Source organism: Pteropus alecto, unplaced genomic scaffold (assembly GCF_000325575.1).
Source record: "Pteropus alecto unplaced genomic scaffold, ASM32557v1 scaffold156, whole genome shotgun sequence".
NCBI lineage: Eukaryota > Metazoa > Chordata > Mammalia > Chiroptera > Pteropodidae > Pteropus > Pteropus alecto.
The window spans coordinates 1,304,913-1,323,665 of NW_006437746.1; the positions used below are offsets into that span (position 1 = coordinate 1,304,913).

The 18,753-nt window shown below is 42.9% G+C and overlaps 1 protein-coding gene across 1 annotated transcript in view; it reads right to left on the reverse strand.

Annotated features, from left to right (window-relative positions):
* The window catches only part of ULK4 (unc-51 like kinase 4), a 386,787-nt gene that overhangs the window by 166,471 nt on the left and 201,563 nt on the right, over nucleotides 1–18,753 (reverse strand). Inside the window, 1 exon segment of the mRNA XM_015591710.2 lies at nucleotides 7,970–8,075. Coding sequence (XP_015447196.1) covers nucleotides 7,970–8,075 — 106 coding nt within the window.

The following is an 18,753-nucleotide window of genomic DNA, read 5'->3' on the forward strand; positions in this document are numbered from 1 at the left end:
CTAAGGCCGCTGTCTTGCCATACTGACAGTATGGAGTAATAGTGACAACGGCCACGTGGTCTACGAACCTAAAATATTTCCTCTGTGGTCCTTGACAAGAAAAGTTTGTCAAACCCTCCTGTACAACATTATTTTGAATGTTATTCATAAAAGTGTAAAAAAAAAAAAATCTAAGATAGCTATCAAGTATACTTTCAAAGCCCAAACAATCTCATCGTGATTTTCTGGTCTCTTGAGTAAACACCACTTTAGGCAGTTTTAAATAAACCTAGTAAGAAATGAGTATTTTGATTTCTGACACACCATAAACCGATGGAGACAAATAATTTTTTTAAATGCTTCCTTGGATGGGGCTGCAGTTTTTTGGCTGCTGCGGTGTGCCATGTAAATCCATTATTCTGACAGCTCTGCTGGTAACACTGAAGCTGGAATTAATATCCATTATCGAAAGGTCACTGTGCAGGGACAAGCCGGCAGGCAGTTTTAAAATGTTAATAACGTTGATGTTTTTCAAATATAAACAAAAGGTCTTTCTTTATTTTATAATTCCTTCCCTAAATGGTTCCTTTAAAAATGAAAATATTTGAGCAAAAAGCCTGAATTATATAATGCAGTTGCATGCTGATATGTCAACGACTACTTATCGGTTTGTGTGCTTTGTGGCATGCCTACCAGGTGGCAGACACTGTACAGCCGTCCTTACGGTCCTTACATATACTACCTACCACACTTGAGTCTAAACATCATTATTCTATGCACCAATAAGAAAAAAATGCTGCCAATTACATTTTGTCACATGCTTCATCACTCAGAACTTCATCTTACACTCAACGCAAGGACTCTGAGACTTACTTTGACACAATTTTGCTCATATATTGCCTTTGTACACACACACACACACACAAAAGGAAAATATAAGTAAAATGAATTGGTTTAAGTTTTCTAAAAGGTTCTTTCCCTCTGAAGGCTGACTCTTCTCATTTTTCAACTCAATCCTCAGGGCTCCGTTGTTCCACACTCTGCTCCGCTGGAGCCTTGGTGAGGAGGGCACCGCAGAAGCGCCCTCTCCCGGCATCTCTCTGGGCTGACTGCCAGGTCACGCCCGTTCTGCAAGGTTCGACACGCATGTGCCAGCAGCAAGCACTACGCCAGGCCCGCCACATGGGGAGCAGTGGTCGATGGACTGATTTTAATCGAATGTGAGGGGGAAAATGTGTGCCTTAGAATTCACCCCTCTGCTGTTAGTGCATCACCTGAGGAGGAAACGCAGTTTGACACTGGCCTGATGCGGTGCCATCACAAGGCGCTGAAAGGCAGGAACAATCTTTGTCACTAGTCCATCTACGTTACGGCTCACTTATACTGGCGTGATTTTTAAAGTACCAATGTTAGAACTAACTCAGTATGTTTCAAATAGAAAATTTAATTCTGTATGAAATCTAACGCATATATAAACCACTGATTGAACCAGAATTGATCCAAAATAATGATTAACAAGAAGACTTCATTCAAACCAACCGCATACATTCAAGCCCCTACAGTGGCAGGTTGTCAGTGACTCCTCCTGCAGCCAGGCTCCACCAAATCTCAACAGGCTCTGGGTTTGCAAAACCCATCAGATCTTTACCCAACTTTGGAAAAAAATCAGCCCACATAATTAATAGCCAAGAAGTTTGGAGAGAAGCAGAGTATGGTGGCAGGTTAGACCTGGTGTTCATCTCTGGAGACTGGAATCAGACTGCTCTGCAGGCTACATGGACCACCCCGTCCCTCCCCTCCCCTCTAACCTCCACTAGCAGGGGCCAGAGGAGTTCCCAACCTCTGAGTACTCCTAGAAGCCCACTATCCTTCCTCACCCCACACCTGCAGCCTGACCACTGTCCAGAGCCTTATGGCCATCTGGACGCATCGTGCCCTTTGTCTCGAACTAACACTACTCACAAGCAGCTCAGGACTCCCAGGTCACTGACAATCTCCTACGGTCACAACAGCAAAAGGACTGACACATCTCCTTTCAGAGGCCACGGCCCATGCATTCCCAACCTCTGAACCCCTTCCACTGTGACATTTGGAGCTCACTGCCAGTCATCAACAGAATCCCTCAATGCCAACCTCTCATCTACATAGCTTTCACCTTCCTGCTCACCTGGAACCTGCCTCTTCTAAAGCCCTGTCTTCACAGCAGGCCCTTCAAGTGGTGGATACCTCTTTGAGCACTCTGCTTTTGTCACTGGGCCTTGGTGGTGTCGCCTTGTTCCATGGCGCTTCTAGACCAAAGGTCAGCACTTTCTTAAAAGGCCATGTAGTAAATATTTTAGGCTTTGTAGACCATCCAGTCTTTGTCTCAACTACTCAAAACTGCCATTATACAAGAAAAATCAGCCACAGACAACATGCAAATAAATGGACAAGTCTATGTTTCAATAAAAACTCACTGTAAAAGCAAGCAGCCAGGTGACAGGCTTTAGTTTAGTAAATCTCAGATCAACAGTCTATACCACCTGCTTCCTCTCTCCCAAATGCCATCATCCTCAGACCACTAAATCACTCCCCCTTATTTCCTGAGCTCGATGTTACCCTAACACTACTCTCGCCATAATTATTTCTGTGCTCGCCACTTCATAAAACCTAGAATGGAAGTAGGTATTATGAGAACTTAAGCTTATTCACTTGGGGGGGGAGGGGGCGGGGAGGGTGGACTATAAAAAAAAAATTATGAATGTAAAATTTCCCCTGTGTAAATGAGGCCCTTAAACTTGAGCTTCATGGTGAATCCATCTATGCATCTTCTGAATCTCCAGCTCAAACAGTCCATTGAACACAAAACTTCAGTAGCCAGCTCCGTCTCCTCACAGACTATCCCTTCCATGCCTGACTTCTCAATTCCCTAAATTCCCTAAACTTCTAGGATTTTGTCCTTCATCTGGCCTGAGCCATGTAATCCAATGCTTTACAGGCCACAGGTGCAACCTATATAATGTCAATTTCAGGCATCAGACTCCTCATCCACTCTCTCAACTGGCAAAAGAGCTACTAAGAAACTTACAGGCATTATTCCACAATATCCTGATTCTCAGCCCACGTTAGAGAGAAGAATGTTTTGAAGGGATTCATGGGTGCGTTTTTTGTGTAATAGAATAATCATCAATAAGATTTACAGAAAACTACAAAGTTTTTGCTCAAATTTTATGTCAGCAGTACCATTAGCTTGGATTAAAAATAACAGAGACAACTCTTTTTCATAATGAAAAGAAGTTAGAGCCCCAAATTTCTCTGGATAGGAATAAGACTGAGAAACTAACTCAGCTATAAATAATTGTACTTTTCAGTTCTAGACTTCTACTTGGTTCTTTTTTTTATAGATTCCGCTTTTATGATGAAATTCCCTACCCCTTCACATATTATGTCCATCTTTTCTTTCTGGCATTGGATATATTTATAATAGTTGTTCAGAAAGCCCAGTCTGTTAATTCCAACATTGGGGCAATCTTTAGCTTTGTTTAAACTGACATAATGGGTCACATTTTTCACTTTCTTTTTCACGTCTATTAAGTTTTGGTTGTATACTGGTCATCGTGGATAACATGTTGTAAAGAGTCGGGATTATATTGTTATCTTATAAATGGCACTGGCTTTTGTTCTGGTGGGCACTTAAATTCCTTGTGAATCTTTTGACCCTGAAGAACATAGTTTTATTCCTTGTTAGGGCAGGTCTATAGTGGCTTAATCCTTAGTCCTAGGACATGGTTTAAACTCTAAGGCAGATCTAGAGTAACACTCCACTAGCTAGGCTGGAAAGCCTACATTTCCTATCACTGCATGATTTCTGCTATTTCAGTTCAGTTCTCAGCCTTATGGCATATGCTCTATCCTCTGCTAGGCCTAACAGAATCTTTCTCTGTGCAAGTGCAGCCCAGCCCTTACCAAGGACCTGCGGGAAACCTGCATGTAGACTTCGGGAACCTAACCCTCTTTGCATCTCTTTTCTCATACTCTACCCCATGAATACTCACCAGTTTACACCCCTGAATACTGAACTCTACCCCCAGCTCAGCAACACCTCTGAGTTCTGCTTGGACGCTGCTCCCCTCCCCGAGGGGAAAAAAAATCCCAGAGTGACATGAGGTTCACCTCATGTGTTTCCCTTTTCACAAGATCATAGCCCTATCCTGCCTGTTTCCCAATGACTGAAAACAATTGCTTCACGATTTTGTTGAGTTTTACTGTTATTTATGGTGGGAGGGCATGTTCATATCAGTCACTGTCACGGAAGAAAGCCAATAGGCACCTTTTCAAGTGTACATAATAAATCATGAAAACTGACCATATATTAGGTGCAAGGAAACCTCAATAAATCCTAAAAAGTAGAAATAGAACTGCCAACATTTGATCATAGTGCAACAGAGCTAGAAATAACAAAATTAATAAAGCAAAATATATCCTCACTCCTAAACATTCTTGGCTCAATGAAAGAACATAAACCAAAATTGAAATATATGTAGAAAACAAAAATGATAGAAGCAAGACAGATCAGAATCCTGAGTAAGACATAGGTGAGGCAATACTTAAAAACTCAAAGCTTTAAATATTTTTAATAATTTAAAAGAGATAAATAAGGTAAGAACCTTTACTCAAAAACTTAGAAAAAGAATGATAAAACAAAACAAACGCACAAGTAATAAATTAAGAGATAAAAGCAGAAATTGATCTTTTAATAGTAGGACTAGTAAGTTAAATGCCAAACTGGTCTAAAATAATCACACACACACACACACACACACACACACACACACACAAATGAACAAACAACAAAAACAACCACTAAAACCATTATCTTAACTACCCACTAAAAACATAAAAATGCAAATATATAAGAAATAGTAATGGGAAGATAATTGCTGAAACCTAGGGAAATAAAATAATTATGAAAACCTTTGTCCAACTCTACAGCAAGATTTGAAAGTGTGTATGAAATGAAAACTTTCTAGGAAAATACGATTTATTAAAACTGACTCTATAAGAGATGACAAAATGTATCCTTGTAGAACTAGAGAAAGGTGTCAAGCAACGACCACCACCACTATACCTCCAAGAAACAGTACCAGCCAGAGGAAATTCTATCAAACTTTTAAGGAGTAGGTAATTTTAGTGAGTCTAGAACTGTTTCAGAAACACAGAAAAAGAAAAAACTTCCTTTTTATTTCAAAGAAGCAATTTAGTGTTAACACCAAAATCTAGCAAAGAAGGCATTCCATCAAAAACAACAAGAAACAAACTACAGACTAATCACACTGTGAACGGCAATGAAAAAGCCTGAGAAAAATATTAGCAAGAACTAAGTAATACACTAAGTAACGCAATTAAGAAATAATATGTCATGCTTAAGTGTGATTGCTAGCTCTATCACTAGGATAGTTTAACATTACATAATCTATTAAATATAATCTATTACATGGATCAAAGAGAAATCATTTGATTTTTTCCATAGATACTAAAAAAAGCATTTGATGAGTCATTATTTACTCTTGATTTCAAAAGATAAAATTAAAAATACATGAGTACTTTCTAAACCAAAAAAAGATTCTGAGGTAATATCAAGATCTTCTATCTCATCCTCTTTGAATCTTGCAATTCAACAAAAAAGGAAAAGGTGGAATTATAAAAATTGGGAAGAAAGACTATCACTATTTATAATAGCTATTATTATATAACTGGAAAACTAAGGAGAATGATTTGAAATACCACTACTATCAAAACTAATCAGAGAATTAACTTATGTACAAGTTAAACAGAAACCAAAACCTATCAAACACATACTAAAAAATAATTGGAAGACATATTGGCAGAAAATTCCTTATTTCTAATAGCAAGAAAAAAGAAAACACCTGGGAAGAGCTAACTTTAATAAGAAAAAAGGCATAAGGCATATATTGTTTAAGGCCCTGATAATGTCTTAAACAATATTCTCAATTTGGCCTCACCTTGGGATTCAATGTGATCTCAACCAAAACTCTAGAAGTTATTTTATGGATACTGACAAAATGACTCTGAAGTTTATATAGAAAAGCAAAAGGACCAGGATAGATAACAACTGAAAGAGATCAAAGTTGGAGGGCTGATGATGCCTGACTTCAAGATTTACAGTAATCAAGAGAGTGCGGTGTTGATGAAAGAAAAGGCAGATAGATGAACAGAACAAAATAGAAAGCCCAGAAATAGGCTCACATAAACATAGTCAAATGATCTCTGACAAAGGAACAGTGGCAACACAATGGAACAAAGGTGGTCTCTCAAAGAAACGGTGCAGGAACTGGACATCAATATGCAAAATAATAATAATAATCTAGTCACAGACCTTATAAACCTCACAAAATTTAACTTGAATGGATCACGGACCTAACTGTAAAATGAAAAACTATAAAACCCCTAGAATATATGAGAAAACCTAAATGACCTTGGATACGGTAATCTCTTTTAGATACAACGGAGTTTGTGAAAGAAATAATTGATTAGCTGGATTTCATTAAAATTCAAACTCTGCTCTACAAAAGACAGTACCAAGAGAATTAGAAGACAATCACAGACTGGGAGAAAATATTTGCAAAAGACACATCTGATAAAGGACTGTTATCCACGATACTTAAAAAAATAAGCTCAACTATAAGAAAGCAAACAACATAATTAAAAAATGAGCCAAAGACCTGAATAGACATCACCAGAGAAAATATACAGATGGCAAAAAAAGCATATGAAAAAATGTCCCACATCATATGTCACCAGGGAAACATCAATGAAAACAATGAGATACCACTACACACTTATCAGAACAGCCAAAATCCAGAACACTGACACCACCAAATGCTGGTGAGGATGTGGAGCAACAGGAACACTCGTTCTTTGCTGGTGGGAATGCAAAGTGATACAGCCACTTTGAAAGAAGACAATTTGGTTATTTCTTATAAAACTGAATGATTAGCATAAAATTAGCAATCATACTACTTGGTATTTACAAATAGGCATTCAAAATTCATGTCCATACAAAAACTTACACACAAATGTTTATAGCAGCTTGATTCATAACTGCCAAAGCTTAGAAGCAACCAAAATATCCTTTAGCAAGAGAATGGATAAACTGTGGTACATCCAGACAATGGAATATTATTCAGTGCTAAAAAGAAATGCCATAAAAAGACATGGAGGAACCTTAAATGCATATTACTAAGTGAAAGAAGCCAATCTGAGAAGGCTACATACTGTATGATTCCAACCGTTTGACATTCTGAAAAAGGCAAAACTATGGAAACAGTAAAAAGATCATGGGTTGCGGGGGTTGGGGGTTAACAGGCAGAGCACAGAGGATTTTTAGGGCAGTGAAAATACTCTGTATAATATTATAATGATGAATATATGTCATTAAACATTTTCCAAACCCCCAGAATGTACAACACCAAGAGCGAACCCTAAGGTAAACTATGGACTTTGGGTGATTACGATGTGGCAAAGTAGGTTCAGCGTTGATAACAAATGTACCATGCTGGTGGGGGACGCTCATGATGGGGAGGCTGTTTTAAATTGTAAGACTGCAGACAAGCGTAAGATGTAAAGTAAAGCCACCCTCAACCCAACAGATCTCATTTTACAAGATGCTTTTGACCACATATGTTTTTATTTCAATCAGCAGCAATAAATCTAAATACTACCTTATACTTCTACTTATCAGTCGATTACCTTTGAGCAGTGCCTACTGACTTTGTGCCATGAAAGAGAATGAATTAACGTAGGGAAACTATCACAATCTAACCACACTTCCCCTTTTTGCTAGTAACACTATTATTTGTAGATACTTAAACATCAATGTTAACAGATCAACTTTAAATAGTACTTCCTGATTTCCCACTACGTAAGATGTGAAAACTTACAAAAAGGCAAAACTCAACAGAATCAAAGACGAACTCTAAGAAGCACTTACCTTGTTCACAGAGTAGCTTCACATTCGCATCTTTGCAGGAGACCAGATTGCTGAGCAGTGCGATCACGCTCTGCGTGGTGTTGCCCAGGAAGTTCTCCTGACGCTCCTGCAACAGATTGCAAGTTTCATCACAACTTTACAGAAAAACGATTACATCGCAAAGACAAATGATCCAGTAGCCTGTAGCCCTTCATTCTCTGCACAAGGGCCCGTGATCATCTCTTCGCACTTGAAGGAAGCACACGCTTCTGCGTCGAGGCACTCCCCGTCAGTGAGTTAAGTGCCTTGGGTGGCAGCCTGCACCATTCAGAGCAACAGTGCTGCCGTACGCAGCCCCCTGACCATGGACTGAAAGACGATCACACAGGCCTCTGTGCTTTAAGCGGGTGACCAAAGAGTCAGAGTGACCAGAAATAAAGTACATGAAACTTAGGAGGCCACACACCTGACAGTCATTTTGAGATCACAAAAGAACACTACTTAAAGAAGTAGTCCTGCGATTTCAAGAGTAAAGTGGTACTGATATTGTCCTACATAAGCCTCTTATATATTGATGGTTATGACCTACTGCATTACTGCTTTGGTGTAATAAATTACACCTGAGACCTAAACGAGTGACTTTTGCTTTCCCCCAACACAACATTATAGAGCAGGGATTAACTCTGGTCCTAAAGAAAATGAAGAAAATAATTCTTCAGTCTTAATTTCTCATCTTAAAGACAAAAAAAAAAGTCTTTGTAATTTTGAAGGGATCCCCAAAATAACTTGCTTTAGTTTCCTTTTTCATTCCTCTGAACAACACAGATTATGACTGAAACTATGAAATTTCAAATAACATCAAAATAAAGAGCACGTCTAAGCTCTGGGACTAGAGTAAGGTAAGCCACACACATAGGGGACAAGAAGAAAGGTCAGTGAAATGCCAGCGCTCACGAGAAGTGAGTGCTGCAAGGTGTCTAGCCTGCCTCACTCTAACCCTGGCCCTGGCCCTTGACCACTGTTAATAACTAGTCCCACCCTAAAAAGGAACAATCAGTAGCCTCCACCCAGGACTCTTCCTGTTCATTCTGCTCCCCCAGCCTCTCGCGTACGCACGCACGCACACGCACACACAGAAAAGTACATAGTTTGCTCTATTTTTTAAAAAAATTATATCATATTTATTAGTTTACACAACAAATAATTAATAGCTATTATGTACCAGGCACTGTTCTAGGCACTTGAGGTATATTTGTGAACAAAATTAGGATCCCTGTCTTCACAGAAATAGGAAACAAACAGGCATAAGTAAGTAAGTATACGGTATAATGCCTTAGAAGGCAACAAATGCTATGCTAAAAAATGCTAAAAAATGCTAAAAAAAAAAAAAAAAAAAAGTGGGAAATTTGTGTCCATTTGTAATAACTCAGAGCCAAAAATGTACATCGATCATTAAAATGGAAAGCTAGTTCCTTGGAAAGACCAATAAAGTAGACGAAGCTTTGGTGAGTCTGATCAAGAAAGCAGGAGACAGTGAAAAAGGTGGTGTTAACAGGTCGAAGATGATTTGTGAAGATGTTCGAGAATGCTAATGCCCACCTGTAATTAGAGCTGACCATGACACCTGCTTTGGCCAATTAAACTCCTTTGGCCAGAAGCTTTAAAGGCCATTGTTGCCTTCAGTGTCCTGTTTTGCCCTCTGCCCTGGTGACCAGTAATGGCCAGATGGTAGAGGCTCCACTAACCCAAGTCTCAGAGTGAGGACAAGCAGCAGAGCAGCTGGGGTGTCCCCTCATGGACACACAGTTCCCAGAGTTCACAAAGACAGCACTGCCTCTGTCTCTGAAGCTGCTGTCAACAGACATGTGCCTCCCACTCATGGAGCCACTTGATTTTGTGTCTTACCCTCTGGCTTTGCTTGATGCAAGATGAGGGGTTTGCTTTCCAAATACAGATGCCTAAAAATTTCTAACTTTCTTTAGAAACACACACTTAAGAGTGGATATTAATGCTCGACTGTTTCACTGACATCAGCTCAAGATTAATGTGGAAGCGATGGTCTGCCACCAATTTCATCTAATTATTCTTACCGTTGGTTGGAAGAAAAGGGTGATTAATAAGCACCAACAAGACATGACATGTTACTCATGATAAAGTAACTAACGATACATAGGAAACCTATTCGTGTGAAGAAAAGAGAAGCTAATAAATCTTTTTTTGGTCCCATTCAGTAAAATAACACATACCACTCTTTGTTCAAAGACCAGTCTGTAAGCAAATATAGGTCAATCTTACTGGAGACATATCCATGGTTCCTTTGATACGCATAATTTTAATGATTAAATACACCTTGATGCTCTTGGCCAAACTTCAGTTTTTCCTTGTGCTCACAGTGTGAGTGCCACTTAGTTGACGGAGGCATTTATTTTAATACAAAAGCCAGCTTTTCGAATCTGTACCACCCCCTGAACACGAAGTCAGCATCGCAGCCCAGCCAACCAGGTTCTGAGACTCCTGACCTGAGGGTCCCAGAGCACCGCAGAATGAAGGCCTCGCCAGCCCCACTGCTCGTTCTGCAGAGGGGCGCACAGCTAAGGTACCCCCGGTTGTCAGAAGCCCCCACTACTCTGGTTGTCAGAAGCCTCTTGGGAGGACTCAGTACAAAATATTTCATACAGGAATAAAAAGGAGACCAACAATCTTGCAACCAGACAGAGAAATGGTTCCTTTTCAATAGCCTTAGATAGTCACCAGATTGGGGGTGAGATGGAAGTGGGGCGGAGGTGAAAAAGGAGAAACGATTAAAAAGTACAAATTGCTGGTTATAAAAATAGTCATGGGGATGTAAAGTGCAGCATAAGGAATACAGTCAATAATATTCTAATAACTGCATGGTGTCAGTGGGGACCAGACTTATCGGAGGGATCACTGCATAAGTTATATAAATGTCTAACATTATGCTGTCACCTGTAACTAAAAAATTTAAAAAGTTTTTAAAACATTTGTTTAGCTTCTTTGTTGTTGGTTTTCAAACCATCCATAGACTGTGAACTTTGTTCAAGATAAAGAAGTGCTTATAAGAATTATATTACTGAATTATATTTATGTACTCTTCCCCTTGTAGGTACACACACTTCTTCTGTGGTGTATGTTGGTGGGTGCGGGGCACAGCACAGTCCCTGCTCCTGTCCCGGAGGACGACGCGGTTCGCCAGGGGAACTGGGGCTGCTCCTGCAGTGGCCTAGATTGTAATTTCCCCCCAGAAAGACTGCTAAATGCATGCGAAGGGCAGTTGAGAAGGTGTAAATATGAATTTAGGACACTTCTATTAACTTCTATCACACTGAGTTATTCCATTCGTCTCAGCAATTTTAATCAGTTTGTTCTTGCTGTTCACAACCACACTAGCCTACAGGGGAAAACTGGCATCGGAAAACACCACATTTACTCCTTAAAGTCGGAGCAGATAATTATACGAAGGGAGAAAACATGAACATGAATATGTGGGACCAGAGTGCTTCTCGGGCACACGTGGAAAACCGGTGTGAAGGGCAAAGGAAACGACGGGTTTGGTCCAAAGACCATGGGCCAGAGTCGCGGGCGTCGGGGTGGGCGCATGCGATTCTGATGGAAGGCTGTGTCCTCATGAGATGTGCCTCTAGGACAGTCCCTCCCCCAAGGTACACCCGAGTCCCCGGGGGGAAAGGAAGTGTAACAGAAGGCTAGGTAAAATCCTGATTTTTTTTTTCTTTACTCCCCATGGCTCATAAATAAAGCAAGGAGTCCACGCCACAGGCACCCCAAACGTGCCAGGAAAGCAGTGTGAGGAGAGACGGAAACAAGTGACAATGACCTGCAGCAGGGCCTTTGGCACAGGCCGGGGCCCAGGCACCAGCAGCTTCTGTGCTGATCTTGGCAGGCAGGGGCGGAGCAGCCATGTGGGCTGAGATGGGGCAAGGCACTAGTGACAATTCATGGATGTGCTACTGTTATGTGCCATGGCGTGTACCCCAAGCACTTCACCTGTGTCATCTCATTTCGTCCTCACAAAAACACTGAAACGGCCACAGATCTCTCCTTTTTACAGATAAGGACACAGGTTAGCGAGGCAAGGATCGCCCGGCTCTTCAATGGTGAAGCTGGGATTCAGTCGGTGGCGTGGCCGAAGCCACGCCCCTAATCACCACGCAGCGCTGCCTGGCGGCCAGACTCCGAGCAGGAAAGAGGAGGGAGGGGTGTCAGAGCCAGCAGGCCAGTCCACACGCCCAGGTTAGACACCACCTCCCGAGGACTCATGGGGTTATTCGGGAGGCATATTTTGGGAGGCACCACTTGAGAGTGCAGGTGGAAAGAAGCAGAGAATTGTTTGGGGACTGCTGTTGTGATGTCGCCCTCCCTCCTTTCATGACACAACGTGCCCTGCCCTGTGCCACCACCACTGGGATCGCCCAGCTTCACAGGAGCCCTTACTACATGTAACTATGCTGTAAGACATACCACCCAGGAGGAAAGACGTAGGTATTAGACAACTACAGAAAGAAAGAAAAAAAAAATGAGCTTTTTATCCCAAAGAACGAAAATACATACTAGAGCCGCCGTGAATAGCCACATTATTCAAACTCGTGGAGTTAGCCCTGGCTGATGAGAGAGGAAGAAGCTAAGAAGGCATCACTGACACCCCACAAAGCCACGGAAGGCCCCCTCACTGCACTTTAAGAATATGGTGAAAATGTTTAACTCCTTCATCCATAACCCACTGATAAGCACCGCTGACCTAATTTGTGCGCCTAACGCCATAGTGTATGAACATTTAATAAACAGAGCCCCTGGGAGTTCTAATAAAACATAGCATTTGCCAGTCGAGATAATTAGAATTGAAGCAGCAAAATTCTAGTGTTTGGCAACAAAGATGAAACAACTTCATTAAAATACAGCTTCAGCAAATGAAAGGCAGGCGAGCACTGGACCCTGAAGAATCAGCCTTCTCCAAACTAATTGCTTCGGTGCTTAAAGAGGACAGCTCAGAAACACCAAGGGCACAGCAAGGAAATGCGGCCGAGAAACGATCCGCTTTCCCAGAGGCGTGTGGCTGCAAACAGCGTAATACTTTATTCTAATATGCGAAGACGTAAATGGCACTGAGAGACTGCAGATGGCCAGAGAACCAGGTCAGCAGGGGTCGGAACGGCCAAGGTGGGAAGTAGCTTTAACAATCAGAAGTGACAGGGAACCGTGGCCACGCTCTTCGGCCTTTGGAGCGAGTCAGAATTCAAGAGATGACAAAGTCAAAGACCCAATCCTAGGCAGGTTAGAAACCACAGAGAGAATGCAAAGCAGAAGCACGCGCATGAACCCTAAAACTCAGAAATAAACATGGGGCCCATCCTATTTCACACGTTTGGAATTCATGTTAAATAAATCAGTGTTGCTCTCAGGGTGCTCGTCCACTGGGCACGTGTTCGCGCACGGCACGGAGGTGCTGCTCCGGGATCTTCTGGGGTGTCCTCCCACAGAGCTAGATGCCTAGAGATCTGGAGCCCACAGAAATGGGTCTTTGGAGCATCCGAATGAAATAAATGTATTTGCGGGTACGAGGATTCTTTTTCACATTACTGACTTTTCACAGGGCTGTGCCACAGGCAGCTCAAACTCAATGGAATCGAAACTGAACTCATCATCCCCTTCCCCTCCCACTTCCTCCTTTTCTGTTCCGTTTCAAAAACGGCCCTACAATCTGCCCAGCCACCCAGCCACAAATCCTGGAATTACCTGGGAAGCTGCCTGTCTCTTATCTTCACAGCCAATCGGCCACAAAGTCCCCTTTGTTCTCCACCGAGCCCCTCTTGAATCTGTCCTCTGCCTAGGATCGGGCAGTTGTCATCTTTGGCCGGGGCTGCCGCTACCTTCTAACGGGGTCTCTCCTTCCAGCCTCACCTCCTCTAAGGCTAACTCAGCTCCTCATTTCTGCAGTGGCAACTCCTCTCCGTTCCCAGGGCTCAAATGTGGGGGCTGCGGGCCTGGGAAGTGCTTCAGGGTCTACGGCTGGCTTAAGGCGGAGGACCGCTGCTTCCCACAGCCCAGTCCGTGTCCAGAGCCCCCTTGGGCTTCAAAGGCCTGGAGGGAGGGCAGGTCATGAGAGCCAGGAGACGGCGAAAGCAAGGGCACTGTTGCCCTGATGCCTTCGGTCCCAGAGAAATGTTGCATCATGACTTTGGAAATAGTCTCGTGACTTATTGAGGTAAATACTGACCCCCGAGGGCGAGGAACAGAGAAGGAAACCAGCCGGACTGAACTGAAAGGGCGCAGATTAACATTAATTCACTCATTTGCCTTACAAATATATGCATGGGACTTCCTGGGAAGGCCGAAATGTGGGGGTCCAAAGCGGGGATGTTTGGGGTGTGAAGCTGGGGCTGGGGGAACTGCATCCGGGCATTTGTTCTGCCTGCTGTGAAGCACTGAAACAGCTCCTCTGCCCTGCGGTCAGGCCTCGGGGGGCTAGCAGGTGAGGGGGCGAAGGGCCGATGAAGAAGCATGCTCTTCTCTGATCCACGGCCAGAAACGCACGGCGCCCTCGCCCTAAGAGCCTGGAGGGACAGAACTGGGCCCCTGCTTTTCCTTGGGTCGTCATCATTTGCCAGCCTCCCTCCATCTTTCTGGTTAAACACCTGAGAGGAAAACATTTTGATTATTTTTAAATCTGACGGACGGATACGGCAGAGTCCCTCTGGCAGCAGCAAACACGAGTTCTTGTTAGTGACACATTCCGGCAGCTGGCACGGAGGGAGGATCTAAGTCAGCTGGTACCACATGCCAATCAGCGAGCTGAGCCCCGCTTTAGAATTCCGGTCCTCGTGCAACAGCAATGGCAGTGTGCTGTGGGTGCCCTCCTGGCAGGTGGCTCGCCTCACGTGGCGCTTCCAGTCCTGCTCTTGCACGTTATTTTGGCTTCCAGCAGGAAGCTTCCATCTCCTTGGCTCCTATAAGGGGACTACACCTAAAGGAAGCACAGTGGGCCAGGAGACCCTGACGACAGAGCCAAAGGAAAGCTGCCAGGACCGCTGTCCCTGGGGATGCAGTGGGCCCCTTTGATGTATATGTCTGCCTGCAGTGTTGCAAGACAGGCCAAGCTGCCCCACACATGCTACCTGAGCTAAATACTGGCCTGAAGTAGCGGGGACAAATGAGAAAACCTAAGTGTGCATCTGGACACACACCCCCTTCTGCCTCCTCCTCGAATCCCTGCCACTATCCAAAAGTAAGAACCACCACCACCGAATCACAAAAATAAAGGCAAACTGATATTCACTCTTACAAATTCAGGCCAGATGTCGTTTTCCTGAAGCTGGGGCCGTGGGGAAGGCTGCCTTTCGCGTTAGACAGCGTTGTCATCACGTCGCTGTGCCTGCCTCCACCACAGCACGCCCGCCCCGGGCCCTGTAACTGTCGGTTTGATCATTCTTCACCTGATGCCGGGCCCTTTGAGGGCAGAACTGGGATTTTAGCCATGTGCCCAGTACCAAAGTGCAGTGGCCCCTGGTAAATTAACAACAAAAAAAATCTTGCTCAAAGTTGCTTGGGTGAGTACAGCTGAGGAAGGGATATGCAGCTTGTGGGATTCTCCTTCAGGAAGTTAACTTGTCAATGACTAGAAACTGCCTTCCATTAAGCAACTGATATTTATTAGCATCTAAAATTTGCTACCTAATGGCATACAACAGAACCACAAAGGAAGAAAATGATATTCTTCAGAAAGTATTCCATGGATACATATTTGCTCTTGAATGATGTCTGCTATAAATAAGTTCAGACTCTTTTACTTTAAAAATACATAAAATCTCTCACATGTTAAATATTTGTCAAGGACTCAAGAAGTGCTTGAATTAGCATGGAAAATATATACTCCAAAAATTCTTAAAGATGACACGGTTTTAATGGGACTCTCTATCAAAGATAATTGCTCCCGAATATCTCATTCTAAAAAAGAAAATATTACATATGGTGAAAATGAATGCAGAGATCAATACATACGATTATCACAAGACTTTCAATTACAGTCTTTTTCTTTTTTTTTTTAACAGCTATCTTTTACTATGAGAGTTTGCAAAGTTTTTGCAGTGGGAGTTTACCAGGTATTGGCATTGTGGTTCCTGCCTCAGAGGTACTAGTGAACCTTGTATGAGAAAGATTTTAGTGGGAATTGGCTAGAAGTTTATTTTAACCTAGGGTTTTGAAGCACATAAAGGAATTAGTATAATAAGCAGAAAGAAAACTGGGCTGAGAAAAGATAAAAAACCTTCTTGCCCTGCCCCAAGCCAGCTGGCAAAGCTGGAGCAAAGCGAGAATCATCCACTACTAGACTTTGGAAGAATCTTAGAGACCTGTGTAGTTCAATTCTTCAAAGGAACCGAAGCCCCAAGAAAGGAATATAAGGAGTAGAGCTTGACTTCAACTCAGACGTGCATCTTCCTTTCCCACGACACCTCCTTTTACCCTTGCAATTCTAAAAATCACATCAGGGTATGTACAGTCAAGTAGGCAACTTTAAAATTGATAATTTTTTGCACATGGGAGTAATGCTATAAGTAAATCCTGCTCCTTGGAACTTAGTAGATTGAGCCGACCTAGCGCCTTCTCTGAGGTCAGCTCTTATCTCTGAACAGCAAGTGGCAACTGGGCAAGTCCCTCAACATAACGCCTCCTGACCCCCAGGCCCCAAAGCAAATACTTTCTGGATCTGACGAGATTTTTCAACCAGTTTTTGTGGCAGAGGGCTGTCTCTAAAGAGGTGATAAGAGAGTCTGGCCATCTCACAGAGTTGAAATTTTAAACAGGGAGCATCTTTTTCCAATAAATTATTCTGAGGAGGTTACAAATCAGACATCGGGGGACCTGCAAACGCATATATGGGATATTTTAAAAGTCAGCAGCATGAGGCAGCTCAGATCTTTGTCAGTCGCCCTGGAATTTGCTACTCTTGGTATTTTACACACAATCACACTTCCGGTCTCAGTCTCCATGACTAAAGGCAATCAGCTTTCCTTTTCTTAGACTCAGCCTAGAACCTAGATAATATTTATATGATCACTTTGGGACATTTAATATGCTCCTTTTAGGTCATACAGTGTTAGAAACTATCACGTCTTGGAGAATAAATTGATTGTGATGGGATAAAATAACCTGAGAAATTTTTCATCTCCTAGATAATATATTTTGTGTCCTTAATTACATTTTTTAAGTCAGCTGGAACTAGAAGATACCTTAGACATAAGCGAAAGCTGGGCAGAGTTGGCAGGAGTCATGGGGGAGGATCGAGGGTTCTTGTGTTAGAAAAGGTTTGGGAGAAAGGATCGGTAAAGCCCACAGACCCCGGGCATAAGCAGGGCACGTACTGGGCAAACGAGAACGAGGAGGCTTCAGAAGAGTCAGGAGACCAACCGACTTGACCAAGGGAGAACGTGACCATATATTGGCCGGTCCCCATTTTAAGTCTAGAAGGGAATTACTGATAAATTCTTAGGCCAAGCCGGGTTGGGCATCTCTTAAGGGCTTTTAAACATCAGCTAAAACTTAACCCTTCTCTTCAGTATCTATTCTGGGGATCTTGCCTCATCGGACCACTGTTCGCATCCACTGTTTCTGCATCAAAGCAACAGTCCTACCAACCCACGAGAAGTCCCCTGATCTCAGGAATGAGGAAATGGAGAAGAGGGGAAAGGGAAGGCTAAGCTGTTTCCATATTTTCAACTACTGTGTTCCGATAAACGGGCTTCAGCTTTAAGAACTTAAATGTCAAGACGGCTCCGTTAGATTTTCCTCGTGCAAATTCAAGAGAAAACCAGAAATCAGAATGAGCGCTAACAAGGAAGGGAAGGAGGTAGAATGAAAGGAAGAAAGACCAGGGAGAGAGAGAGGATGGGAAGGGAGGGAGCAGGGACAGATGGATTACCGCACACACACACACCCCACCCAAGGAAAAGTAAGCTCAGTAGGGCTGAGCTCAGGGTACAACCCCTAGTCTGCAGGAGCTAGATCGACAGGTCTCTCTATCACTAGGCAGCTGTTCACCTCCATCTGAACTAAAAATCAGTTAACAGACCTCGCGTTTGTACAGCCACTGGGCGCCTCCAAACGCTGACAGCGTTTCACAGGGAGGTGCGTAGCGACAGGAAATCTTGTCCTCACACATTAGCACTGCCTCACGTCAGCCCCCAACTGACCCGCGCCATTTTCAACAGGGGGCAGAAAACCAAGCGATTCTCTTTAGCTCCAAGCACTTCGAGCCGTTTCTGGATTTAAGCAGCATGGCCTCCCCTCTGCGAGCTTGCAGAGCCGTGGTGACACAATCCTTTCTGCAGGTAAGTTTTTAAAAATTTCATTAAAAATAGGTGACGCTGGTTACTAAAATGGGTCCAAATGTACAATTCTGTAAACCATGATCTGTATATTGCATTGTGCTCACCACCTAAGGTCAAATCTCCCGCTTTACCACGTATATTTGACCCCCTTATCTCTCTGATAAGCACCATACTGTTGTCTGTGTCTATGAGTTTTTGTCTTGTGTGTTGCTTTTAGTTTGATATCCTACGGGAGTGAAATCATACGGTTCTTGACGTTTTCCATCTGACTTCTCTCAGCATGATATTCTCAAGATCCATCCATGACATTACAAATGGCAGTATTTCATTCTTTTCATGGCTGAGTAGTATTGCGTTGTATATATGCACCACTTCTTTATCCAATCATCCATCGAGGGACACTTCGATTGCTTCCATGCATGTGACTTTTGATGAGAGCTGCAGATG